Raw genomic sequence first — 27,256 nt, 5'->3', positions numbered from 1 at the left:
ACTAAAACACGATACCGGGTTTTAGTGATCGGGGACGAGTTAGGCATCATTGGTTGGGTAGCTAAAATTTTCTCTCTCTCTCTCTCTCTCTCTCTCTCTCTCTCTCTCTCTCTCTCTCTCTCTCTCTCTCTCTCTCTCTCTCTCTCTCTCTCTCTCTCTCTCTCTCTCTCTCTCTCTCTCTCTCTCTCTCTCTCTCTCTCTCTCTCTCTATATATATATATATATGGTTTACTATGTATCTTCACTCACTACGTATACATATTATATACTTATGCTTGCATATATTTTTAAAAAAAATTGGAACATCAATATATTGTAAAAACTCTTGTGAGATCGTCTTACAAGTTAATTTCATGAGATGGATCTCAACCCGACCTAAATCATGAAAGTATTATTTTTTATGCTCAAAATATCGATTTTCATGGTTAATATGAGCCGGGTTGATCTATCTCATGGATCAAAACCCATAAGACGATCTCACAAAAGACATATTGTAAGACCCTGAAAATATTAAGATATTAATTACGGAATTCGAGATTTAAATTCAGAATTTGGGAGAATATTAATTGGAGAATTTATGAAGATTAGAGAATTAATTTTCGAGTCGAAAATATTTAATTTGAGAATTTACGGATATTGAGATTTAAATTTTAAAATTCTTAAATTAAAAGAATAGAATATTTTAATTGATTATTTATGGGAATTAAGATTTAAATGTTGAGTTTGAAATTAAAAAAGATTTAATTAGAAGTTTAAAAGTGAGTAAGGACCGATTTGCAATTTGTCAAGAACTCAAGGACCACAGTGCAATTTTCCCTTGCTAGTGGGAAATCACACGTGTGATTCAAATAGGAGAATTGCATGTACTCTTGTATTCATTCAGCATCAATAGACGAGAGAAAGAGAGAGAAAAGCTTCCGAAGCCAATTTCATTATTTTTAGTCCCGATTAAATTCAATCCGTCCAATAGAATTTCAAATAAATCATATATTTGTGATCACGGCTTCGAGTGCTACACTTTAACGTAAGTTTGATTAAGTTCTACCATGTTTGAATTTTAAGATGTTGTTAAAATTAAGATTTGATTGTATAAATAAGTTATAGTATATACGACAATAACATATTTAAATTGGATCGCGAAAAAATCCGTTTGAACATGTTTTTGAATTATCGAAGATTTTCTGAAATTTTTAAAAATATTGGGCTGTTGAAATCGTGTTAGGCTGCTGGTATTGAGGATGATATTGAGTTGACATGATTATATTTATGGTGTTTATGAATTTGGAAATATCAAATTTGAACCATTACGCCGTCGGTTTACGTTTGAATATTTTCTGGAAATATTGGCTGCTGATTTCGAAATTGAGGGATAGAAATGATGATGATATGTTGTTTAGATTGTTGTACTGATGTTGTTATGCTTTTAGAAATATCGAATTTAAATCGTTCCGCCGCCGGTTTGAATTCTGATTAAGTGATTGAGTTTTTGAGTTATGAAGTTAAGTTGTTAAGTTGTATAAGATTGAGAAAATGATGTTTGAGATTTATAAACACTTCATTTCAGTTGGAAGTGGAAGTTATCGAAGTCTAATCAACGAGTTCGAGTTGTTGAAGAGTTGATCAAAATGAATCAACTAGAAAATGGAATAGCAAGAAGGGATTGGGCAGAATTTTTATAGTTGTCATTGATTAAGAAGTGAAAGAATTTAGAGATTTGAATCAAGAGAAAGGTATGATTCGACATTAACCTCGACAAGTAGAATAAATCGAGAACGTGGTGGTTTTCGAGTTTATCAAATCACATACATGCATGATTAGTTCTTCTTACTTGATCTTATTTGATCTACTTGACTTAGTTAATCTTGTGGCTTAATAATGAGTTTGTTTGATTTAAACATGCTTCCTTAATTGAGATTGATGATTATAGATTTCTTGGAGTTTTGTTAAATGTGTAGGTTGTTTATAGAGTTTGAATGTCAACCTCTTGAGACACAATTCTTTCGAAATCCTGAAAATAGAATCGAAAAGAAAATATTGGGCGTGGTGGATTTATATATGGGAGGCGAAGGAACAGACTTAAGTTCTATTGCCCCGATTTCCAATATAGTGTTCACAGTCCAGGGAATAAGAGCTTGTTACCACCCCAAGCGGGAGCGTAGGTGGGAGGCCTGATTTTTGTGCCTCATTCTATTTTCGAGATCCCAACGAGATGATTTATGAAAAAAAAATATCGATTCTGTGAGATTTGAATCCTTGAACCCTCAACTTGTACTTGAGTCTCTATGATCATGATTTTCTTTGAAAGAAATCCGGCAGGTAAGGGTAGATAGAAATTGTGATTGGTGATAGTTGAATCTTGATTTGACATGTTCATATGTTTTATATATATATATATCTTTCATACTGAGATTTATTCTCACCGGAGTTATCCGACTGGTGTTTTGTTTGTATGTGTGCAATGCATCAGGTTGAAGCTTAAGCGAGTCAGACTTAGCTTGGGGAGCACGAGAAAAAGCCTTAGAAGTAGAGATCTCGGGTTTAGCAGATGTTTTTGCTCCTTAGATGTTGGTCAAGCATGCTTAGATATTAAGTGTACTTGATTTGTGCAAGAATACTTGTTGAGTACTTAGTTTACTCTAGCCTTTTTATGTATTTAAGTTACTAGACAATGTGAGAAATGCATATGATTATACTTGTTACTTGGTATATGTATTTATGCAAGATTAAAGGCTTGAAGTTCTGGGCAAGATTTGATAGTTTTTGTAAATTTTTGCACCGACCCATTTTGGTAGAATGAGTATAACTTTTTACTGAAAATTCCAATTATGGTGAGGTTGGAGACATTGGAAAGCCAAGACAAAAGATCTATAACTATTAACTTTTATGTTGATCATTTTTCCAAATTCTGTGTTGCACCTCGAGCACAACCCTGTTCCAAAGTTTCTGCCCGAAATATTGAAGGAGCGCCCGAGCTGCAATATTTTGCAGCTCGAGCGCACCACTGTTTGGATAAAAAATAAATAAAATTTGTTGTTTGCTTAGATCTTTGCTTGAATTTGATTAAGTTTAATTGCCCAATGAGAATTGAGATTAGCACCCGAGGTTCCCACACCTATTCTAAATAAATAAATATACATATATATATATACACACACACACACACAATTTTGATTATCTCACCCTAATATGCAGGAAATTTGTGAGCAACTGCATAAAAAAATGCTAAAACATAATATCGTATTTTAACGGTCGGCCACGAATTAGATGCAACAAATCAAAGCTATAGATAAACATATATAATATATACTAGCGAAAAATGCACACGATTTGCGTGTGTAAAAGTGAAGTTTTTTGTATTTATATTTTTTTTAAAGTAAAACATGGAGAAGTGGAAGAGATTTAGTGAGTATTTGATAGGAAAAAGTAATTATGGAATAAATAATTTTGGTATCCTCAAGGTAGTTATAATAGTGTGATCAATAGTATAGATATATGCTTATATATACTAGTATTTTTTTCTCACGCAATACGTGCATATATATTAGAATTTTTTATTTGTGAAAAAAAATATATATATATTAGAATTTTTTGTGTTAAATAATAATTTTTTTTGAATTCAATAGATTATATTAAAATAAAAGGTTTTTATATTAATTTTTTATGTTATGAGTTATATGATTATTTAACTTAAAAATTCAAAGCATAGATAAAGATATAAATAGATTTTGTTAGAAATATAAAGATTAAGATAAGATATAAATTTACTAAAATGGGTTTATAAAAAAAAGATATTTTGTAATATGAGAAAAAAGTATATTTGGATTATAAAAAATTAGCAAAGTTAGATATCACTGTTACTAATTTAATAATGCTAGAAGGTGCTAGAAAAATCAAATTTGATATTTTGACGTGAACTTTCAAATATAATTCTCATATAAATAACATGGTGAAATATTATTCAAGGATGTAATTTTGCTATCTAATTCTCAACAAACTAGTTTTTTTTTTTAAAAATTGATCTATCATCGAAAATTTCAACAATAGTATATGATATTTGTTTATTTTGAAAATTGATATTTATTTATTTCGTTAACAAACAGAACGTATACATGGCCACTGGTTTACAATAATTTACCGAGCTGGCGAGCTTGATACTCCGGTTCCTGTAAGAAGATGACGTAATTAAGGAAATATTTAGGAATAATTTTTCTAAAATCCCAAATCAATTTTGGTACATGCGTTCTTGCTCCAGCTTCCGAGCCCTAGAAATCAATCAATCGTCCCTCCGCAAATTCTACAACTCCGGCTGTCGATTCCTGGTCCTCGTCCGTGAAAAAGTTCCCAATTTCGAAGCCCTAAGTGGTAGATAAATCAAGATCAGATTCATCTCGAAGTAATTGCATGAGGATAATTGTCTTATTTTTATCATATTTTGCTGTATTTTTTAAACAAAAAAATTCCTAGCTTTATGGTAAGTGAAACTTGAAGTATGTGTAGCTCAATTGTCATCCCCGAAGTTTAAACTTTTGGTCAATTTCTATGTTTGTCTACACGTTCTCCATTATCTTTGTATCTACCTCATTTCAGTGTGCTGTTAAACTGCAGAAGAAGCGACTTTGTTAGCGATCGAAACAATCTTTTTTTTTTGAAGAAATGGCTATTGCAAGGACGGGAGTTTTTGTAGACGACTATGTAGAGTGTGAGCTTTTCATTGCTGTGTAATTTCGGTGTTGGTTAGCTTATAGCGGGTGATATTGATTATTTGTTGTTTTTTGGGTATGTAATGAAAGATTCCAGCACACTCCCGGGAGAGTTGCAGAGACTTCTGAACACCATTCGCGAACTTGATGAACGCTCCCAAGGTTTAGCCGCTGTCATCTGATGTTGTATTTGTTAGTGTATGCTTTCTTTTGCATGATCGATTGCTTATGTTGCTGCACTCAAGGTATTGATATGGAAAAATGACTGACATTGCCCCTGCATCTGAATGTTCTCAATTAAGCTATGATAAACCACACGAGGCAGCAAACCAAATACTCTCTGGGCTTGGCATCTCAGGTGAACTCTATGTGGAGGAAAAACAAGGAGGTGGAAGAGGAGGATGAGGACGAGATATTTGAAAAGCTTCGAAAGGAGATTGAGGCAAACCAGGACAACGCCCTCAGCCTCTGTACTGAGAAGGTTTTACTGGCCCGACAAGCTCATGACCTTGTAAGCCCTTCAATATATATTTGCTTTTGTTGCATTGATTACCAGTATCAACTATCATGCGGAAAGTTTCTTTTCTCTTCATTTTGATTATTATATGTGTTCAATGTTTTAACTGACTTGCGGAATAGTTGTGTCTGAATCTGTCCTTTTACCCTGTTGGCCGAACTATTTCACCAAGCTTTTGATGATAAACCTTTTAGCTCAGTTAATGATGCTTGTTAAGTGTTTTGTTTGTTCAACAAGGTTGGTTCTATGGATTAAGCACTTTTACTCTTCCACACCGATTACCCACAGCACATCCAAAACATTACAGAGTGAAATTTGAAATGGCCAAATCCAATTCTATTGCCTCCCGCCAACACCGCCCCTTCTCCCACTAGTGCTGTTGTTTTTGCCTCTCGTAACGTACATAATGTTGTTGATATGGCTTCTTTTGAATGTACAAATGTGGTGGTTGAAAGTTAAGGCCTCACTGCTTGTTCAGATGTCTGCGGTTTCTGGTCTGCTTGGTAGATAACGTGTTGATAGCCCAACTGCAACCATCTATCGTTCATTTGATATTTTATCGTTCATTTGATATTTTATTTTCTCAGGGAGGGGGTGCTACGTAGAAATGAATTGAACTGATCGGAAAACATTTGAGAAGTGTTTGATGTTTAACTGCATTTTCGTCAACATTGTTTGCACAGTGAAATGCCTTTTCAACAAGCTTTGGCTCAGAAATTTCTGTCACTTCTATATGTTTTGTAATACTTTATCTTGTTCCCATGTTTGACACTGGAAAAAAAAATGTGCTTTTTTTTTTTGGCTTCTTGTTTCTTGGTTTTGAGTGGTGAAGTAAGGAAGGATTTAGGTAGTGTTTGAGATAGCTTCTAGGAAGCACTTCTCAACTTCTCATTAACAAAATTTCACAAATTTCAAATTTTTGTTAATGAAAAGCTGAGAAACGCTTCCTAGAAGCTTTTCCAAACACTACCTCAGTCTTCTATCTTTTGGGGCCATGTCTATATATTTGGGAAGGTGATAATTTTCATCATTTGCAACTTTCCATCAGATTGACAGTCACATTAAACGTCTTGACGAGGATCTGAACAACTTTGCGGAAGATCTCAAACAAGGTATTCCTAAAGATTTTAATATAGTATGTTTCTATTTTGGATAACAGGTAGATAATTATTTTTCTAGTAAATTAGCTAGGGCCCTTTGACTTGTAAAAGTTTGACAAGTTCTTTATTGTGGATTTTCAAGATCCCATGATATTCTTTGGTGTGGATTTTTACAAGTTATTTGTTGTGAATTTCAATATTGTGTATTGCTTGGAAAACAGCTAGATAATTACTTTTCTAATAAATGGTCTAAAAAGATTTTTTTTTGAATGGTATTTATTTCCTAACAGTAATGTCAGCTCTTTATGGACCAACAAATTGTGTTGGCTTATATTTTTCTATGCGGTTATAGTTTCTGTTCTTAATAAGGTGGGTGTGAACTAGTTAGCTAACAGGCCTGTTTCTAGTATAACTTGCCAAAATGATTATAATTAATGATGGTCGATGGATCATGCCCGTGATAATTTTTGCAGAAGGTAAAATAGCACCAGATGAATTGGCTGTGCTTCCTCCGTTACCTTTGGTTCCTAAAAATGAAAAGCGTAGGTCGCTCTACGGAACACCTCAATCAAAAAGGATTGATTACAGGGATAAGGATTGGGACAGGGAGCGCAATAGAGATTTGGAGCTCATGCCGCCTCCTGGCATGCTCAAGAAAGAATTCGCTTCTCCGGTTGAGCTTGATCAACCCATTGATCCAAATGAACCTACTTACTGTGTTTGTCATCAGGTCCTGAGTTCGTTTCCTTGATTTCTAGTTCGAGTCCACTGCTTCAGAATCAACACAATATTGTATGAAGCGGTAATGAGATACTCTTCTTTGAGACTGAAGCTATTCTTGTTATGCAGGTTTCTTTTGGTGACATGATTGCTTGTGACAATGAAAATGTAAGTTCATTTTCCCCTTCATTTTCTCATCTCTTCCCTGAAATTGAACAAAAATTAGTCTTCATTCGTTTCTGGTTGCACCATTTGATCTTCCAAATGGGTCTGAGAATTCTTGAGGCCTGTTAGAAGAGGTTGGCACTTGGCAGCTTCCAGCAATCGACACCACATTTCTGAAATATTTTTTTGGTGTAATGTACTGAGATGAACTTACATAATGGGTACATTTTTCACACTTGGATTTTGTTGACAGTGCCAAGGGGGTGAATGGTTTCATTACGCCTGCGTCGGCCTCACTCCAGAGACGAGATTTAAAGGAAAGTGGTTCTGCCCAACCTGCAGGCTATTACCACACTGAAGTTATTTCATTGTTAACTGCAGTTTGCTGTTGTCATAAAAGGGATTGTCGTCCTTTTACAAAATTGTTGATAGAAAGCTCAAAGGTTTTATTTTCACTGAAGAAAAACTCATTCTAATATTTTGTATACCAAGACCCATTCTTCAAATCCAGTAGATCTTTATCCAAAATTTATTTGAAGTTAATTTACCGAGTTCTGATAATAAAAATAGAATGTCAATGTATGAATAAATATATAATTTTTAAAAGGTACAAAAATAATAGGTCCACAAGTTTGTTTTTCACACGATTAAATTAAATTTTATAGTTAAATAAATTAACTTAATACAATAATGGTCAAATATAATTAAAAGTCAAATGAAGTTATTGCTAAAATTTTTCTTCTTGAAGTTTCGTTATTAGATTCCTCGTGGTCATAACTTATTTTGAATATCTAGTTCGTATCTTAGTATTAAATAAAAGTAAATAATTAATTAAATTTATATCAAATTAGTTATTTAGTATCGAAGATATTGAATAAATTTTATTTTAAAAAACTATTATAAAACACATTAAGAAATGTGTTTATTAAAATATTTATAGGATATTTTAATTTTAAAAACATATTTGATTATTTTTATGAAAAACTTTGTATTCTAAAGTAGATATTTTTTGTTTAAATAAAAAAACCGTAATAAATTTTATTTACATATAATAACATTATAAAAAAGAATAAACATGTTTCTCAAAAAAATATTTATGTTGCAGATATATGGTTATTTATAGTTTTTGTTTTTCATTTTTTTCTTTATTTATTATTATTTAGGTCCCTGTAATTTAAAATATAATAAATTAGTCCCCAAAAATATATGTAACAAAAAAAACTATAAGGACTAATTGTTGCAATTTGTAAAATTTAAGGACTAAAAGTGTTGCTTTGAAATGTTTAAAGACAAAACGTTTTGATGTGAAAGTATAAGAACTAAAAATGTACTTTTTCCTTAATATGAATGTAAAATTAAAAAAAATATTAGTTGTCTATGTAACAAAAAAATATTTGAAATAAATTTATCATAAAATTTAAAATGTAATCAATATAGTTTACTGAAAAATGAAACGTATTTCAGGAAAGCTAAATTTTATTTTTATTTTTTCCAAATTGGATTTCTGTTCGTCATTTAAGTCTCCTCTATAGTTTAAGAGGCAGTCTGAAAAATTTTGTTGATAATCATAGCAATTTATAAACATGATAGTGTTACCTCAATTAACTAGTAAACTTCGCATATCCAAAGGCCAAAGCCCCAACCACAAAGGCCCAATAACACGACTTTGCAAGGATCCAGCGAACTATACATTTAGCCCGCAGAAATCGCGAACATTTATATGCATTTCCCTGCTCTGCTTCGCTCCTGCAAATTGCAAAATCTTGAGGATAATAATCACAGCTTCTTCTTTCCATCGCCCGTCTAACACTGTGGCCGTTTGCTAAAGTCACCGCAGGATTTTTCAATCTTTTCAGGTATCAACTGGTAAGATTCTTGGTCTGTTAGGATTTTGCTTTTAAAACTATATGCTCTGCGGCTGATTGATGTTCTGTCTTTGATATTGAATGACAGCATTCAGAGCAGAACTGCGGAATTTCAGTAATCTCGGGTGATACAAGAACTCTACCTTTTCTGGGTCTTGTTTGTTTCACGTAGTATCGAAAGATTTGATTTTTATGTGCTCTATGTATTCAATCTCTTCATTTCTTCCACTTAAGCCATCCTCCCATGTAGTAACCTCGTATCGCCAGTTACGGCCTCTTTGTAATGTGGATCATTTTCATTACTCCCACTCTCATCACCGGCGGTCTCCTCTCGTTTCCCTCGATTCTGCACGTTCAAATCGACGGTCCATCGGTGGGGCAATTTCTTCAAACGAGGGGAAGGTTTCTGTGGTGGAATTTCAAGATTTTGTAGAGAAGGATTGGTCATTTCTTGACACGGACTACCCGAGTTCCGATGAAGAGCATAGACTGAAGATGGACAGAATCATTTCTGCCGGAGGCGTTTCGGAGACCTCGAGGGTTCTGGTCTCCGTTGGTTCTGAAGCATTTGTGGATAGAGTTGTTGAGACATCACCTGTCGGAATGTTGCTTATTGTTCATGACTCTCTTTTAACTTTGGCTTGCATAAAGGAGAAATATGACAAGGTCAAATGCTGGCAAGGTGAAGTGATTAATGTACCTGAGAAGTGGACACCTTTTGATGTTGTATTCCTATACTTCCTCCCTGGGCTACCCTTTGAACTCAATGAGGTTCTTGGAGCTCTTGCGAACCGTTGTTTGCGAGGTAACATGGAATTTTTCGCAATTCTTCAGGTGTCTTTTTCTAGTTTTGGTTGGATCATGGATGTTTTCTATATGCGCTATTGTTCAAAACTCAAACGATGGCAAAAGGACTGGACGGAAGACTAGACAATGCCATGTTTTCAGCTTTGATTATTTGAGTTGTAGTTCTTGGGGCTCATTTCTGTTTCTTGGTCAATGCTTTACTCCTAGTCTTAGTATGTAGTAAAACTTAAGTCTCGTTTGCGTTTACAGATCTAGTGATGGCTGAATTTTGACTCTGCTGTTTATGTTTGGATCATTTGAAGGTGCGCGAGTTGTGATGAGCCATCCACAAGGAAGGCAAGCGGTCGAAGAGCAACGACTCAAGTATCCAGATGTAGTGGTTTCCAATTTGCCAGAGGAAACGATGTTGAGAAGTGTTGCAGCTGAGAATTCATTCGAAGTGGTTGAATTTGTGGACGAACCTGCTGGATTCTACTTAGCCATTCTGAGACTCAACGCAATGCCAGACTTGTAAACATATTATTGTTATTTCATTTGATACAAGTTTGTTCCGTTGGCATTTAAACAGTGAATTTGCATTAGTTTTTACTAACAATTTATGTCAAAAGCTAAACTCCAAGCCATGTCAAGCATAAAGCAACTATCTGCATGAAGAACCAGCCAAAAAGAGAGAAAATTGTTGAAGTAATGATCAAATATTATGTCCCAACAAAAATTTTGCAGAGGACCAAACAAATAAAAATTGAAGTAAAATCACCACCAAACATAAATGGAAGTCTCTAAAACTCTCTCACGGCCTTCTTCCCATAGAGAAGAAAAAAAAAAAATAGCACTCCCACGAAGCTGATTATCGTGCACCAAATCAAAGTAGAGCACTCAAATCTGCCATCACTCAGTACTCAGGCATGAAGAAACTGTTTTATATCGAAGTGCTCAAAGCTTCCACCATTCGATAATGAAATAAGAAAAATACCAACCAGAAGCCACTTGAATCACTCACTTCAGAGTAAAATGAAAAGTATCAAGACTTCAGGAGAGTGAAAATTGTATGCCATTACTGGCTGCAAACAAGTTGTACTCTTCGATTGCATCTTTCTTATTGAAGATTTTATCGCCATCATGACGCTTGGCAGAAGAATCCCATGTAGTTCCTTCTCTTAATGAAGCAGTATCGACATTAAACCCTGTTGAAAGAGCTACAGGGCCGCCAAAATGGAAAAGAGAGAAACCTTGGTTATCCCCCACATCCACTTTGTTAGACTTCCCATTCTGTGTGGCATCCACCACCATCGTTGGTTTTGCAAGATTCTGGTCAGTTTCAGTCATATTCTCTATGTTCTGTTGCAATTCTTTCTGCCCACTTAGATTGGAAACCTTCGCATGTGCCTTTGGGCTAACACCCTTGACCTGTGCGACTGGCTGGAAAAATGGTATGTGAGCAGGGTTCAGCAATGGGGGTGGCAGATGCTGTAAGGTTCCGTACTGCATTAACCCTGCATTTCCATTCAAACCATAACCAAAAGTGTTTGGGAATAAATATTGGTTGGAGTGAGGTAAGGACATCAATCCATTGGTAGAACCAGCTGGCCAATTTAGTGAACTCGGATGGTAACAGTTAACGGGTGGGGCATGAAAAAATGCATAATGTGGAAGCACATTTGGAGGATGAGCAGCTCCCAAACTGACATTTAATCTCCTGTTGTCATTATATGCGGTTGCTTCTGAAGGAAAATTTCCCAAAGAAATGGTCCTCGTGGAATCAGGTCCCTGGATCTTAGTATCCTGCCCTCTCTCTGTGTTGTGGTCTATCACAACACTGTGGGAAGCAGTGAACTCATTTTTGAAGTAACACGAACTTTCTCTTCCATCTGAGTTTTGTGATTCCTCCTTTGAATCTGATATGGATATTGTTTCAGGATTTTGAGAGTTTGAAGAGGATGTATTACTGTCTCCCTCACTTAGGCATGAGTAGTTATCAGAGTTAGGAGAACTGATAACTGATGACTCTGGTGTTTCACGTGGAGATCCTGTCATAGAGCGTAGCTTGGGATCCTCTGCTACTGCGTCCTTTGAATATTGTAGAGGCTTTTCTATTGAATGGAACACATTTTCTGTTTCTCTGCAATTCTCAGCTATGGATCCGGTCGACCCTCTTACATCATTATCCACAAGATTGCTTTGTACTGGAATGAATATCACTTCATCAGAACCAGAGGCACCATATGATTCAGGGAGTTGATCTGATTCAGGGGCTTCAATTTTAGGTGTGGATCTCAAGGTAACATCAGAGTCTGAGTTGCCTTGCGTACATTTCTTTCGTGAATCCAATGGTTCCCAAACTTTCTTAATATTAGGAGGGTTCAGGTGGCGAGCAATGAACTTGCTTTTATGTCGCCCATTAATCTCAGGTACGGACTCCTGTTGAGGATACTTGTTGCTGCGGTGATACGGTTTTGATAAATCTGATGGAGACACCGACTTAATTCCATATTTAGGCTCTTGGGTTGCTTTTATAACGTGGGACTCTGGTCTATTGAAACCACTTAGGCTTCTTGCAGAATCAAAACCATCTGCATGATTTCTAGATGCAAAACCGCTCATGATTGCTCCACTTTCTGACACCGAAGAGCCTTTTTTCCTATCAGACCATTTCAAACTTAATTCTGGCTGGGAATCTTTGCGAAACCTCAACTTCCTGCGAGTGTATTTAACGCGATCAGCTAGGAGACATGAGTTCCAGTCTCTCCTCTTTCCAAACTCCTCCCCAGTCACACTATTTTCAGAGCGATTGACCATATTTGAATAAATGTAGTCCGTAAAAAGCAGGTTGTCTCGAATATCAGGGGACAAAGGACTGACTGGTGTTTCACAGACTAAGTCACTGCTGCAAACATCAGCTTCCTCGTCGACACATAATGTCGATTCCTCTGTAATATCAGGAGCCTGTGAATCTATGCTTGATTCAGTACCACATTTATTTTCCCACTTTTCCTTATTTCTTAACCTTTCCTTTCTTCGGAGTTTCTTCTCCTTTTCTTTATTTTTCCTGCGTTCCTTGCGTTCTTCTTCTTCACGCTTTTCCATTTCTTCTTCTTCAAGAAGTTTCATCTGCAGAATCAAAAATTGAAAGGGATCAATTATGGATCCAAATTAAGAAATTAAATTCTAATAGGCCAAGAGCAAAACACGACCGTCACAATATTATAGATTAAATACCTGCTTCTCTAAAGTTATAATTTCCTTGCATGCGACGTGCACACGTTCCTCTAGCAGCTTTAAAGCAAGACATACAAATATGCCATGTGCATTTTGTCGAGCTGTACCTTCTCTAAAAGCTTTTTCAACCTACAGAAAATGCATTGCCAATTTAGCAAACTCTCAAGTTTCAATAATGAACAAGTAAACCCAAAAAATTAATAAACTAGCCAACTAAGTATTCCACAACTTAACTTCATTAATCGAAGAACTTGTGCTAGTTCCCTAAGCATACTAGTTCAATTTAAATGAGTAATAGATTCCTCTGCTTAGGGACTTTCTTGTAGTAAAATTTTTCCATTTCTAACCGAGACTTTGAGAGACAAACATCTACAAAAAACTGGCCAGTCTTGAGTGAATTATAGTATGATAAAGCACCACGTCATCAAACAAATTTAAACATTAATTACTTCTAAAAAAACATAAATATGGTGAAACAAATGGAGCCTCCCATTTCTAGATAACAATGATACATTAAATGACAGTAGAATTTAGAATAAGTAGGTTCATGCTAGTGAACTTAAAAGCTACCGCTAGCTAGGATGGGAAGAAGAAAAGAAACACGCCTGTTCTTTGAAAATGACAGTAGCAGCATCTAAGAGAAATTCTCGAGCTAGCTCAGGGCTCTTCGCATGTTTCTGGGGTCGAGAACAATCACTGTCAAGCTCATTTCCATCCTTGTCCTCTGAATCATCATCCTGGAAATCACAAAAATAAAATACGAATATGATGAGAACAAACAGACAGGAAAGGAACCAAATATGCAACAGACATTTGGAGCATATATTTCTAAAAGAACGAATCTGACATTTGGATTACCTCATCTTCCTCAGCCTCCTCTGCGTGTGCAAAGAACCTTCTGATGCTTTCCCCTCTTTTCATTGTAATAAATCCATCACCAACCACAAGCCTGCAATGAACGCATTGTTGCCCACGCAAAGCATGGGCTTTCACACATAATTCATTGCAGCGTCCATCCTTCTTCCAAGCACGCAGGGTTATGTAGCAGGCATTCAAACCACTCAAATCTAGACCAGTCACTTGAACCTTTCCACTCAAGCCAACATTTTCAAACTCCAAAATATCAGATTTCCCTTCTCCAGTTCCAATAGCCCATTCAAAGTGATGAAATGCCCCAAAAGAATCTAAAAATGTTTGATGCCAATCAGCTTGAACTGTATCAAAAGATACCTGATGATTGAGACAGCACACATTATAATTCTAGAAACATAGTCGTAAGCCATAACTTGAATTGAAAATTACAATTGATTTGAAGAATCAAGGCGGTTCTCATGATACAAAAACTATATGAACAACAAGGGAGTACACAACAACAAGACAGTCAAAATTGTACACCTCATATTGGAAGGCCGTGTCTGCAGCACAAAACCAACTAGTGCAGCGAGGTTCCATTCGCATGCGCTTGAGTTCCTTCAGCTCCTTAAACTCCCGTATGACATTTCTCCTGCAATCTCTGCAAAACCTTTTGCGGTAAAACCTGCAAACAAGAAGTTTATAAACCTCTTTTGCAAAAAAAAAAAAAAAAGTGATCCCCAAAATGCATTATATCTTTGTGATCATGAAGGCCAGAATATATGGACCCTGTCATCTACTAAAAACTGAAGTTTCAGTAGTAAATAGGCCACCAGTTAACAAGTACTTCTCTGCCCAACAAAAGCTAACTATTCACTATGTTTTCTGTTTAAAAGGTTGCTCGCCAATGAAATGAATAGGTTTCAATTTTCATGGAATGTAGATAACTCATATGTAGTGCTCAGCATGAGCTACAGACAGACATTTTGAGATAGCCAAAACTGTCAAACTGTTATCGAATCGCACACCTATACATAAGTCTTTCAACGAAATCATCTTCTTTCATCCTTAGAAGAGACTGTTGAGTCTCTTCTCCAAGGGCAGTCCAGAAATCTGTCAATGTCTCCACGGACAATCTGGCGGTGTGAAGAGCACATGTTTCTCTTATTCCATGTACTCTACCATATCCTACCACTCCTTGGCTTATCCATCCTCGACCACTACCCCCGCATGCGTCAGGATAAAGCAATTCACGTTCCCTTTCCCTCGCACGAGCACTGTCAAATACCTGATGCAAATCAAAGCAATTTAATGGTATTCCCTGAAGGAATAATACATAAAACCGTAGCATGGAAATAAAATTTACATTTTGGAGCCCCTTGAAAGATTTTGAACAAAGATAACAATTCAACAGTGTGAGTGTTCCATCCTTAGCTGTGGTTAATCCACCCCATGGATGGACAGATGGATCTAGAGAATCATTGTGGCAGCCACTTGCAACACATAAGTCATCATCATTGTGATTGTCTGTGACTTTTACACAGCACTGTCCACCACATGGGACCTGCTGTAGCGACTTTCCATACATGACAATCTGAAGAAAACCTTCAAGCAGCATCCCATTGCATCTGGAGCAATACATTTTCTTACGAGCATGCTCAAATAATGTCTGCTTGTCTATCCTCATAAGTTTCTGACGAGCTTGTAGCGTCAGCTCACACCAAAACTGCAAACAAGAAAGAATATCGTTCGTGACTATTTGAGTAACTAGTAAATTGGCCAACAAAAAGCAATAGTGATAAAGGGAGAAAGGTGTTCACGAATAATCCCAGAACCACGAGACTTGAAAGCTTAGTTATACACAAGGCACCCAACAACATAACTCCGACACAAAGTGGTAACCAAGCACGTGAATGAATTTTCCAATATTGGTGCAGATGAATATAATAACTTAATTACAAACACGGACATTTCTGGAGAAAGTATGGAGCTTCTTACATTATCCTTCAGGAATCAAATATATATTTAAATAACAAATGGGATACAATCCAAATCTTGACCCATCGAATACTGCTGTTTATTGCTTTGCCATAGTGCACAATCAATCCACAAACTTTTGAAAAAAAAATTATGAACTAAATAAACATAAAAAATACCTTGTATCTAATTCCCAAACATAATATGGATCTATAACAACACTATCAATTAACTTTCAGTAAACTTGCAATCCTGAGAGATTAACTATACAATTCAAAGAAAAAGATCCAAATCTCATTTCCTCAAATTCAAAAAACCACCCATAAACCCACGTTACTTCAGTATTTCTAAAATGTCAGCAAAACTAAAATTAAAAGCAAACACATATACCTTTTGCAGCTGGTTGTAGCTCACGTCATCGCGATGCTTCAACCAGAATCCATCATTAGAACCCGACGATCCATTGCATGTATGAAACGGAACCATTCCATTCCCCACCAATGTATTCTGATAATCACTATCGATACTATCTTCACTGATATTATTAATCCTCTGCGCTATTCCTGGCATTTTCCCCTAATTTCAGCTCTTCATCAGCTCAGAAGAACTCGCCTCCGCTCACACCCCTCCAAATCAAAATTATCCAATTAATCAATCACGCAGATTAAATGATACGCCGCCGCTTGATTATTCGTCATCCATGGATCGAAAACAAGCTAAATTTCAGATCAAAAACAACAACTGATCGAAAATTATATCGCAGAAATGGAATATATATCAATAAAAAAAATAATAGAACATCTATACGTGCACGCGCACGTGTGAATCAGATTTAGTGGTTGAAATGAGATCAAAATTTTGAAGGTGAAGTCTGAAGAGAGATCGAGATGGATTGGGAATTGGGGTTGGGAGATAGAGAGGTTGCGCAGATGAGATTTGATTCTCGAATGCTTGCCGTGGCCGTGGGTATATATAATATACATATACATATACGAATACAATGTGTACCTATATATACATACATTACATAATTATAAATAAATTTTTTTATTATCATCATTAGCATGATTTAATCTTAATTTTTACTATTATACCAAAGCTCGGATCCTTGTGGTGATTCTTTGGTCCTTATCAACATCTAAGTAATATTACGTATATATCTATATTATATATAAAATTTTAGACATTTATAGTAACTGAATTGGTTCATGACACTGATGTCATTTGCTCTGTTAATGTGACACCCACATCACATTATATATCTATCTTGTAAAAAAACACATTCATTTCTATTGATAATAGAAATAGATCGAAACCAAAATTACACTTTCTATAGTTTGATATAATCAATTATCATATGCAACTTAAACATTATAATAAATGCTTATCACCTTATCTTCTATCCATATATTTCTTCATTCTTAATCTTGCTTAGTTTTTTTATTTACGTAATTTTAATTTATTACGTTACACATACGTCGATTGTGTCTGAATCGCTAGTATTACTTAAAGGTTCGGACGTTTTATAGCAACTATTTGGTCCGTCTTGACACACCAAAGCACATGCATATTTCCCTGACAAGTAATAGAATTAGGGCTGCAAACAATTCGAGCTGGTTAGTAAGCTTGTCGATCTATAAATATTTTATTAGTATTTGAAGTTATCGAACTCGAGCATGTTCGTGTGTGTCTCAAGCGCTAATATTCCTTAAAGGCTCGGACGTTTTAAATTAACTGTTTGGTCCGTCTTGACACACCAAAGCATATGCATATATCCTTGACAAGTTTTAGAACTAGGGCTACAAAAAATTCAACCTGGTTCTCGAGCTTTTCGAGACGACTCGATAAATATTTGATTAGTATTCAAAGTTATCGAACTCGAGCATGTTTGTGTGTGTCTCCATCGCTAGTATTCCTTAAAGGATAGGATGTTTTATAGTAACTGTTTGGTCCATCTTGACATACCAAAGCATATGCATGTATCCCTCACAAGTAATAGAACTAGGACTGCAAACAATTTGAACTGGTTCATGAGCTTTTCGAGCTGACTCAATAAATATTTGATTCATTTTTTAAACTATTTACTTCAAGCATGTTAGTTCGCGAGCCGTTTGTGAACTAATATTTTATTTATATAATATAATATATATTTAACATATATGCATTTAGATCTTTTCGGACATTTCGTGCTTCCGAATCTTCATTATCGAACCTCAGTGTTCAAAAAATAATTCAAATAGCTCGCGAATAACATTCGAATATTTCGAGCCGAACTCGAGCCATAAAATCTAAAATTTTCGAGCTTCAAACCAAACTCAAACTCAAACTCGAATATACTTAATTCGAGCTAAAAATCTAAACTTTTCTAGTTTCGAGGTGAGCTCGAACATGAATATACTTAATTCGAACCTTAAATTTTTTTAATGCTAGTATCATTTGCACTTGATGCGTGCATATATATAATTTTTTTCCAATTAATTTCATAATGACATGATAAATTAAATATTTTGTTTATATACGTGCATATATAAAAAGTTTTTTATATTAATTTTAGGATGATATGATAAATTAAACATTCAAAAATTTATATAAATATAAAATTATATTTAGATTTTAAATTTTAAAAGTAAATAAGATATTGTAATTATAAATAAACTACAAATAAATTAATCACTCTAAACTTCTTAACCTTATTAATATATTGTAGGTGTGTAAAAGAGGATAAAATTGTAATTTTCATTTAAGTTTCGCCAATAAGGTCTTCTACCTTAATATATAATTTATATTCAACTCATTTCGATTCATTTACACTCATAAATAGAACTCCAAAAAAATTAATATCTTGTTGTTTAATGATATAGAAAATTATATGACATAACCATGTTATTTATTTATGCATTTATAAGTTTTTGCAGCTTGTCAATATATAATTATATATATATATATATATAAATAAATAATTATGCATAGTAAACATAATATTCATATATTATGTTATACACACAGCGTGTATATATGTTTCATTAGTCATAAATAATTTATGGGTATTTCAAATGACGATAAAAATGAGATTTATTGGACAAATGATATATATACACACACATGTATATGTATACATTAATTATTGGCATCGATCTATAGGTTATGATTGTCATCCTCTAAATTTATATTTTATATCATCACACTTCTTTTAAAACAATCAAATTGATGATTATGTACATATCATTTACCATCAGTATTCAGAGATACTCGACTAATCTGTGACGTTTGTTACTTGAAATATTGAAGTTTTCGAGTGAAAAGATTTGGCATTGTAATTGTAAGCTTGTCACACTTGATGTTTATACCTCTTTGTGTTGTAGTGATTCCACATCTCTTTGTGTCGTAATGATAAGCTTGTCACACTTGATGTTTATACCTCTTTGTGTTGTATTGATTCCACATCTCTTTGTGTCGTAGTGATATATGCTTATGATAGTTTGTAATTCATTAATTTCTTCTCAATTTATGTTTTCAGGAGTGTGAATAAAAATAGCAACAAAGAGAAACTTATCATTAAAAAATATTTATTAAAGTAATTAAGTTCTAAGAAATGGAATTTGCATACTCCTTTTGTTTGTCTAGGGTATTTTTGTAAATAATATGTGTTGTATGCACTCTTCTTTATGTAAGTGTTTTGCTTAAGTTGATTAATGACGTACATATTGAGCTTATCGTGTATCATTGGTATTCAACTTGATAATGCATATCAATTTAGGTATTACTATATATGATAGATGATCTAAATAGCATACATGTTCTCACAGACTTAGCTTAATTATAAGTTCCTAGACTTTGTTCATGCGAGTACTAAAAAAGCATCATTAGAGAGCGATTTTACTTTTTAATTGCACAACAAACAAAAATAGGTTGGATAATCTGTAAAAGAGAAAGTATAACACTTGGTAGAGAATGAATTGTTGAATGTTGAGTATAATTATTTCGCAACAATCGTGTTTTGAAGGAAAATCAACTCCTCCTTCATTGAGTCAAGCTCTCCAATAATGTGGCCCTCCAACGTTTCCAACGATATTTGCAGCTCACTCAATATGTTCTCCAAATTCTGCGGCGACCATCTCCAAAGAACTATCAATTCCTGCATTCTAGACACATTAGTGTTGTGGAATAATTTGATTTTAATCCAATTTTCTACATATTTCTAGATTGTTTAGTAAGCTTCTAGACCAGACATTCTCCATAACATTCTATGTCATTCAACATGAACTTAGAACAAAGGCTTTTCTCAACTTTTTTAATTAGAACATTCTTTTGCATTCGACAAGGTTTCGAATGCCACCAATAATATGTGGCAGCTCTATATGCCAAATTTCTTGCATATCGTCGAAATTATCGAGCCATGACAATGCACTCGGAAGAACATGACAAGTAAATTATAATCATTAAAAAACACTGGAATTGGATTTTTTTTCACTTACTCAAATCTATCAAATATCTCTTATCATTTTAACGAGCTAACTGATATAGTCTATATTTTTTCAAATAAAATTACGAACATTTAGAGATTGAATGAATCAAAAGTAGAATATAACTTTTGAAATATGGTTTCACAGATATTTATAGAATGAAAAATAATCCATTCGACATAAAAATTTTATACTTTTTCATTGATCAGATCAAACATGAGATATGTCTCGTAAAATTAACATGAGAAATCATATCAGATGACTTTTTGTCTCAAAAGCAATAAACCTTCACCATATTGTGATTATTATATTTTAACATGTCAAAATTCTAATAACATTAAATTTGATATTCCGTTTCCCTTTTTAATTCAAATTAAAAAAAAAAACGAGATTATTTGGATTGAAATTACCGCCGTAAGTAAGTAAACAAGAGTAATTAAATTAAATTCCCAGTCAAACAAGGAGAGGAGAGGGTTAAAAATATAATAAATATGAAGTCACCAAATTTTGGGCAAATACAAATAGATTCTCTTTCTCTTCTCTTCTCTTCTCTTCTCTGATCTGCCAAGATTCCCAATGGCGTCGACCCTGTTCTCCAGCTTCAGATACTCCGACAGCCTCACGGTGGTCGGGATCTCCGCCTGCACCGCACTCGTTTGCGAAGCCATCTCGTGGCTACTCATCTACCGTACTTCCTCCTACAAATCCCTCAAATCCACGATCGACAAAGCGTCCAAGAAACTCGAGACCATGAAGACATCCGACGCCACTACGGTCTCCTCCAATCTCGTCAAAAAGTCTTCCAGAACCAAGAAAATCGACCGGGTCGAGACGTCGTTGAAGGAATCGAGCCGCGATTTGTCCTTGTTCAAGTTCAAATCGGGCGCGGTCGTGGCCCTTGTCTTGTTCATGGTTTTCGGGTTGTTGAACAGTTTGTTCGAGGGCAAAACCGTGGCCAAAATCCCTTTTGTACCGATTAAATTGGTGCAGAAGATGAGCCACAGGGGGTTGTTGGGGGATGACATGACCGATTGTTCGATGGCGTTTCTGTATCTGCTGTGTTCGATCAGCATAAGGACGAATCTGCAGAAGTTTTTGGGATTTTCACCGCCGCGAGGGGCTGCTGGCGCTGGACTTTTCCCCATGCCCGATCCCAAATCGAGCTGAGCAATGGATTGATTCATTCACGCGTTTTGGTAATGATTTATTTTTTTTCCTCTTTACAAGGGATTATGATTAGATGAGGCATTTAGAAGGATTGATTAATCATTGGAACTATATATTTAATTATTGGGATTTTCAATCAAGTACTTTTGGTTAACAGACAAATTATCAAACACTATTCATGTGTATGTGGAAAATTCATATATATTCATCTGTTTGTTTTCCTTTGTTCATGTTATTTATATGAATGCAAAATAATGGGATTTGAGCTGCCACTAGTATTTGATTTCATAACTAGGGATTGAACCACCAGAAAGTGGTATCAAAGTCATATTAATGCTGACGCATATAGTTGTTGGGGCTATCGAGTACTCGATACTGATTGGTGTCAAGGACAAGATTCAACATTTTTGCATCACGAAACAAGTGGTTGAACCGATCCTCGGCCGGCTCGCCACTGCACATGGGTGTGCATGGGTCGGATGAGGACCATCCAATGGGCTACGAGCCTACGAGCCTACGAGTAAAGTTTGTTCTTATTCCTCCCATCTATTCAATGCGCTAAACATATCTCACAGAGCTCAAAAGATCATAGGGATGTTTATAACAGCCTCGTGTCTAGTGTAAAGCGAATTAAGTTAATGGGATTTCCCCTGTTCAGTAAATGTCATTGTTTGTTGACAAGAGATGTTAGGATTTTAATGTACCATGTGTAATTTATTCGCTTTACACTAGACACAAGGCTGTTGTAAACATCTCTGTGATCTTTTGAGCTCTTTGAGATATGTTTACTGCATTGAATAGATGGGAGGAATAGCACCAATCTTTATTGATAAGCCAAAAAGAAGGATGAATCCCCCTTGCCTCTTTATCTTGATATATATGCTGAAACTGTTCCATAAGCACATAAGAACAGACATTTTAACAATGTTAATGTGGAAAGTCTTATGAGCCAGGGTGGGTGCATAAGCTGTGTTAGATGACCTTGACAATAAAAATCGATCTGATAATCAATTCGAGTACTTACGAAGTAAATACAATATTTGGAACGAGGTTACTGAGTTTTCTTGATGATATCTTGTCTAGCATGTTGTATTTATCTGTCTTTCTCATTGATCAGTGTTTGCTATAGTTGGTTTTGATCATAGGTGAAATGTGTTGTCTATCAAATTTCCATTTTGAGACAGCAAATTTTTATGGCTCGTTAAGCCAAGTGACGTGTTGCCTCAAATTATACAGATTTCATTTCATATAGTCCAATATTTTAACATTTTTTCTTGTTCCACTGTTAACAAAGTCTTTGAAAACGTGTCACAATTGTTTGAAAGAATTAAATAGAGAATATAAAAAGTTCGTTTATAAAATTTATTTTTCTAATGATTTTTCCACAATTTCACAAACAATCCAATATATTTGATTTATGAAGTTATGAACTGGCCTGGTCTGTGCTGGCATGTGGAATGATTGTATATGCCCAACCCAACCAAGCTTTTATGATCTGCACAAAGACATCATTTTCTGAAAATAGTTCTTCACTAAAAAATATTCATTTATTAGAAGATTTTAAATAACATTAAAAATATATAGTTTATGTTCATCACCAGTCGCTTTTAGTACAAATAAATGTAAGCAGTGCAACATTAATTGACAATCTATCCTACACAGTAATTGACAATTAGGTTTTGGGTATTGAAACGCGGATGATTATTAAATATTATAATAAATAGTAAATACAACAATGTAATCTTGTCGTTAAATTATTGGCAACGGGACTGACTTTCAACGCGGTAGGCTATGATAAAATTTGGATACAATGATTTTGACATGAGAAAAGGATACCAAGGAATTTGGATACAATGATTTTGACATGAGAAAAGGATACCAAGGAACGATTTCAATTAACTATAAGTAGAATGAGTAGGTCTTTTGTAAGAACGAATTACGGATAAAGAAAATTGACTTATAATACAGCCTGCTATGAGAAAAGGATACAAACGAAAGCTTTCAAATAATTATATTGTAGAATGAGTAGATCTTAGTGAAATCGTCTTACTGTTAGATATGTTAATTTTATCCATATTTATAATAAAATGTAACAATACCTTTTGTATAAAAGATGACACTTTTCAACGGGTAACTCAAATAAAATAGAATATCTGCCTCACAAATGTTTTTGAATTGCAAAATTCATCACTTATCATTTTACAAAAAACTATATTTAAAGTAATATTGCAACTCAAATATTTTAAATTGGTCAACACTTCAAATGTAAGGTTCAATAATCTTCACTTGAATAATTGTACCTCTTGCAATTAAGGAGAATCAAACTCTTAACTTGCTTCTTATATCCATTCTAAAATCAAATGTTTGTCGTTTTATAAAAAATTATAACTAGTGCCTAGTGGTAACAGCAGAACTCAAATCTTTTAAACGGTATAAAAACTCAAATATCATGATTTGATCACTCTTTTAGTAGTGAAAATAATTACATCCCAACAATATTCTTTAAAATTTTAAATGTTTTGATTTCAAATCTAATCTATTACTATATATATATATATTTATAACTTTCATTTCATCCCTACTCCAATTTTCTTCCCTTAGTCCTTACCCACGGTCAATTATCCAGCAAATAATCATCGTTATTTTTCCTATTCCATTTTTTTCCTGTCACACAAAAGAAAGTATTTGGAAATTTAATCTTTGTCATCGGATATCCAAATTTAAATTCAAAATCAGTAGATGTTCATCCGATGACAAATAACAAAATTTGTAAAACAAAATTTAAGGGAGTTTCTAACTTTATGTGGACTAGAAATAAATATTTTTGTTTGCATATTATGACCTAATATATATTTGGTACCACAGAGGATGAGACAGACAAGTACAACCAGCTGTAGGCATTTGTGGGTCAGGATAGTTTTCCTTACATTATATAGATTGACATTTGTCTATGAATCTAATATCAACTAGTTATGACTCATAGATTCGGTTACAAGATACAGATATAATACCATCTTAATTTAAAGTTAATGAACCGCAATACCAGAGACTGTTGTTATTTTGTATATATTATTAGTATTCTGCCATTCTGGTGCTGGTGCTGGTGCGGTGCACGTGTTATATGTTTGTATAGTTTGTTTTTTATGGGAAAAGAACAGAATAAAAAAGTAGTAATTTTTTTAAAAAAAACAAAAAATTAGCGTTTGCATTTATGTGTTAAATTCTATTATAAAATATAATTTTATGTATAATAAACTTTTCTATAGATTGTAATTATTTTTTCCTTATGTTTTTTAACCCATAAGAATAATAGTGTAGTGGTTGGATTATGAGGGGAAAAAAATTGGTATGCTTCTGAGATCAAATTACTCGCCATAAGGATTTCTTATTACATAATAATGATTTAAATAGTATATATGAGATAGTTTCACGGATATATATATATGTTTGTGTATGATATGGATCGATCCAGTTTACATATACATGTAGCTGAATGTAATAATTTGACGTAAAAAAAAGTAATATTATTTTTTATAAATGGGTCGAGTCGAGTTGATGAGATCGGTCTCATACTCGATGGAGTTTTTGTGTTAAAAGATAATATTGGTTGAAATGGATTTTTTTTTTTAAAAAAAAAAACTTGACAGAAACATATTTTAAACAAGATTATCAGCATATACGCCTTAACTTGGAATGCCTCAAAAGTTTTGATTCTCAAGGCCCAAATCCAGGCTGAGATATATGGATCGAGTAACTATTATATATGCAAATTAGGAATCTGCACTTATTATGTGCATATTAGTTCGTATTTATTTAAATAAATTATTGATATTTTGTGAAAAAAATTATAGATTATATTAAAATTAAATATGTTTGGAATGGGTTTTTTAAGAATTTTTTTATGTTTATATTATAAATTAGAAAAATATTTACATAGGATGCTTTTAGATATTTTTAAATTTATGTTATTTTATAATATTTTTTTAAATCGTGAGTATTATGATTGTTTAAATTAAATAAAGAAAAACTTTTATAATAACTAGCCCTCAGATGAATTTTTATTTTAATGCAATTAGTCTTGTGTAAAAAAAATTGAAATTAGAATCGAAAATTTTGAATTTTTTTGAATTTTTAATAAGTTTTTAGATTTTCTGATGCGAAAAAAGAAATAAAAAAAAATTAGGAGGTCTAAAAAAGGGGGGAAAAAAGAAGCTATTTTGAGGATTTTAAATTAAAAATTATGTCATTATATTATTTTATCAAGAAACACGATAATCTCTTGGGTATGAGTCCATAAATCATAATCTCAACAAATACAATTTACCAAGTTCGCTTCCTTTTTTTAAAATAAAAATAAAAATTGGAAGTTCGCTTCCTTTTTTTAAAAATAAAAATTAAAATTGGAAGTTCGCTTTTAATAATACACTTTTGTCATATCTAAAAAATCGTACTTTGTTCACACTTCACACTGTCACACACACACACAAGGAGAATACCATTTGTTTTTGTTTTTTTTTTTTGGTTTTTGTTTTTTCCTTTTTTTTAACTTATGTGTTGTTATCAATTAATTCACAGTTTTAATCTAATAATTATTTAACATTTTTTTTCAATTTAGGTCATTTTTATCTTAAAAAAATAACATTCCAATTGACATTGTTGACGTGGACCTCAGATATCACCGACATATCTAATGTTACGTCAACATTCTCGTTAAAAAGACCAAAATTGAGAATTTTTTTTTGTAAGTTAGTGTATTAAAATTATGAAATGACTGTAAAATAACAAAAAAAAAAGGTACAAATTATAGATAAAAAATATATATCACGCGCACAGAAAATCTACGTCTACAATCAGGATTAATTGCAATGATCGATATAGTTGAATTTTGTAGATACAAATTTGCAATTTCAGGAAGAATATATATAGGTGGCCCACGGACACTAATTAATTTTCTTAATCTGGTTTATATTAAAGGGATTTAAAGTGAGATCTATAACGTATTTTACAAGTTAAATTAGAATCTAAGAAGTTATCAGAATCTGATAACATACTAGGTTTTTATTTTTCCCCTAAAAAAAAGAAAATGATGAACAATTGTTAAGGAAGATATAACACAACAAAATTCCCTTATTCATAAAACAAGAGCACTGATCATCAAAATTAATTTAGTTAGCAACCCTGATTAATTAATTCGAATATTATAAGATCTTGTGAATTTTGCTTCTTCTTCTTTTTTTTTATTTTTTTATTTTTTTAAATGCAGTATTTACTTAACAAAAGCTAGCTTCTTTGTTAAATATACATGATCCAAGTGTTTTTGCCAAATTCTGATTTTATGGAATTATGTAAAAGGAATATCAAAATAAAAGAATTACGTATAATAATATTCGATTTTTCCCCTCCTTTTTTTTTTCTACGTGTCTGCTGAGGAAAAAGCCTGCATTGCATGCAGAGTGAACAAAATCTCATCTCATTAATTCCATGAAATTATATTACTGTAACTCAACCATAAATTAAATAATCTCTCTTTTTGCTTTTTCTGATTTTCTTGCGGAGAATTATAAGACGAAAAGGGAACAAAAGTACCCCCAGATGATCAAAAAGTAACACACATATATATATATATGATGAAATTGTAGTGATTTCTTTCTTTCTTTATTTCTTTATTTCCTTCAAAATTTTTGGTATAAATAATACGCAAAAAACC

The 27,256-nt window shown here is 33.6% G+C and overlaps 4 protein-coding genes across 10 annotated transcripts; 3 read left to right on the top strand and 1 right to left on the bottom strand.

Moving 5' to 3' along the window:
• Positions 1 to 4,101: 4,101 nt before the first annotated feature.
• On the top strand, positions 4,102 to 7,736 carry LOC140887864 (PHD finger protein ING2). 7 transcript variants are annotated; one of them, XM_073295428.1, is made up of 8 exons: positions 4,102 to 4,362; positions 4,606 to 4,699; positions 4,791 to 4,862; positions 5,003 to 5,211; positions 6,266 to 6,329; positions 6,791 to 7,047; positions 7,167 to 7,205; positions 7,456 to 7,735. In XM_073295428.1, the coding sequence occupies exons 2-8, from the start codon at positions 4,654 to 4,656 to the stop codon at positions 7,558 to 7,560; spliced, it is 792 nt and encodes a 263-aa protein (XP_073151529.1). In that variant the 5' UTR covers positions 4,102 to 4,362; positions 4,606 to 4,653; the 3' UTR covers positions 7,561 to 7,735. The 7 variants fall into 7 exon arrangements, with proteins under 7 accessions (XP_073151529.1, XP_073151530.1, XP_073151525.1 ...); XM_073295429.1 differs by having other exon boundaries at positions 4,588 to 4,699; XM_073295424.1 differs by having other exon boundaries at positions 4,102 to 4,393.
• A 1,204-nt stretch (positions 7,737 to 8,940) lies between these two features.
• LOC140892957 (uncharacterized) lies at positions 8,941 to 10,446 on the top strand. Its single transcript, XM_073302023.1, has 3 exons — positions 8,941 to 9,058; positions 9,156 to 9,872; positions 10,177 to 10,446. The coding sequence occupies exons 2-3, from the start codon at positions 9,260 to 9,262 to the stop codon at positions 10,386 to 10,388; spliced, it is 825 nt and encodes a 274-aa protein (XP_073158124.1). The 5' UTR covers positions 8,941 to 9,058; positions 9,156 to 9,259; the 3' UTR covers positions 10,389 to 10,446.
• A 70-nt stretch (positions 10,447 to 10,516) lies between these two features.
• Positions 10,517 to 16,874, bottom strand: LOC140890545 (uncharacterized). The gene is made up of 8 exons (XM_073298414.1): positions 16,310 to 16,874; positions 15,309 to 15,668; positions 14,971 to 15,230; positions 14,486 to 14,627; positions 13,949 to 14,320; positions 13,696 to 13,827; positions 13,091 to 13,219; positions 10,517 to 12,982 (listed from the first exon to the last, which is right to left on the bottom strand). The coding sequence occupies exons 1-8, from the start codon at positions 16,487 to 16,489 to the stop codon at positions 10,904 to 10,906; spliced, it is 3,654 nt and encodes a 1,217-aa protein (XP_073154515.1). The 5' UTR covers positions 16,490 to 16,874; the 3' UTR covers positions 10,517 to 10,903.
• A 4,021-nt stretch (positions 16,875 to 20,895) lies between these two features.
• Positions 20,896 to 22,606, top strand: LOC140891913 (uncharacterized). Its single transcript, XM_073300605.1, has one exon. The coding sequence runs from the start codon at positions 20,959 to 20,961 to the stop codon at positions 21,547 to 21,549; it is 591 nt and encodes a 196-aa protein (XP_073156706.1). The 5' UTR covers positions 20,896 to 20,958; the 3' UTR covers positions 21,550 to 22,606.
• The last annotated feature ends 4,650 nt before the right edge of the window (positions 22,607 to 27,256 follow it).

This window comes from Henckelia pumila, chromosome 3 (genome assembly GCF_033568475.1).
Source record: "Henckelia pumila isolate YLH828 chromosome 3, ASM3356847v2, whole genome shotgun sequence".
NCBI classification, from domain to species: domain Eukaryota; kingdom Viridiplantae; phylum Streptophyta; class Magnoliopsida; order Lamiales; family Gesneriaceae; genus Henckelia; species Henckelia pumila.
The sequence above is the reverse complement of the archived record's forward strand: the minus strand, read 5'-3'. Positions and strand labels throughout refer to the sequence as shown.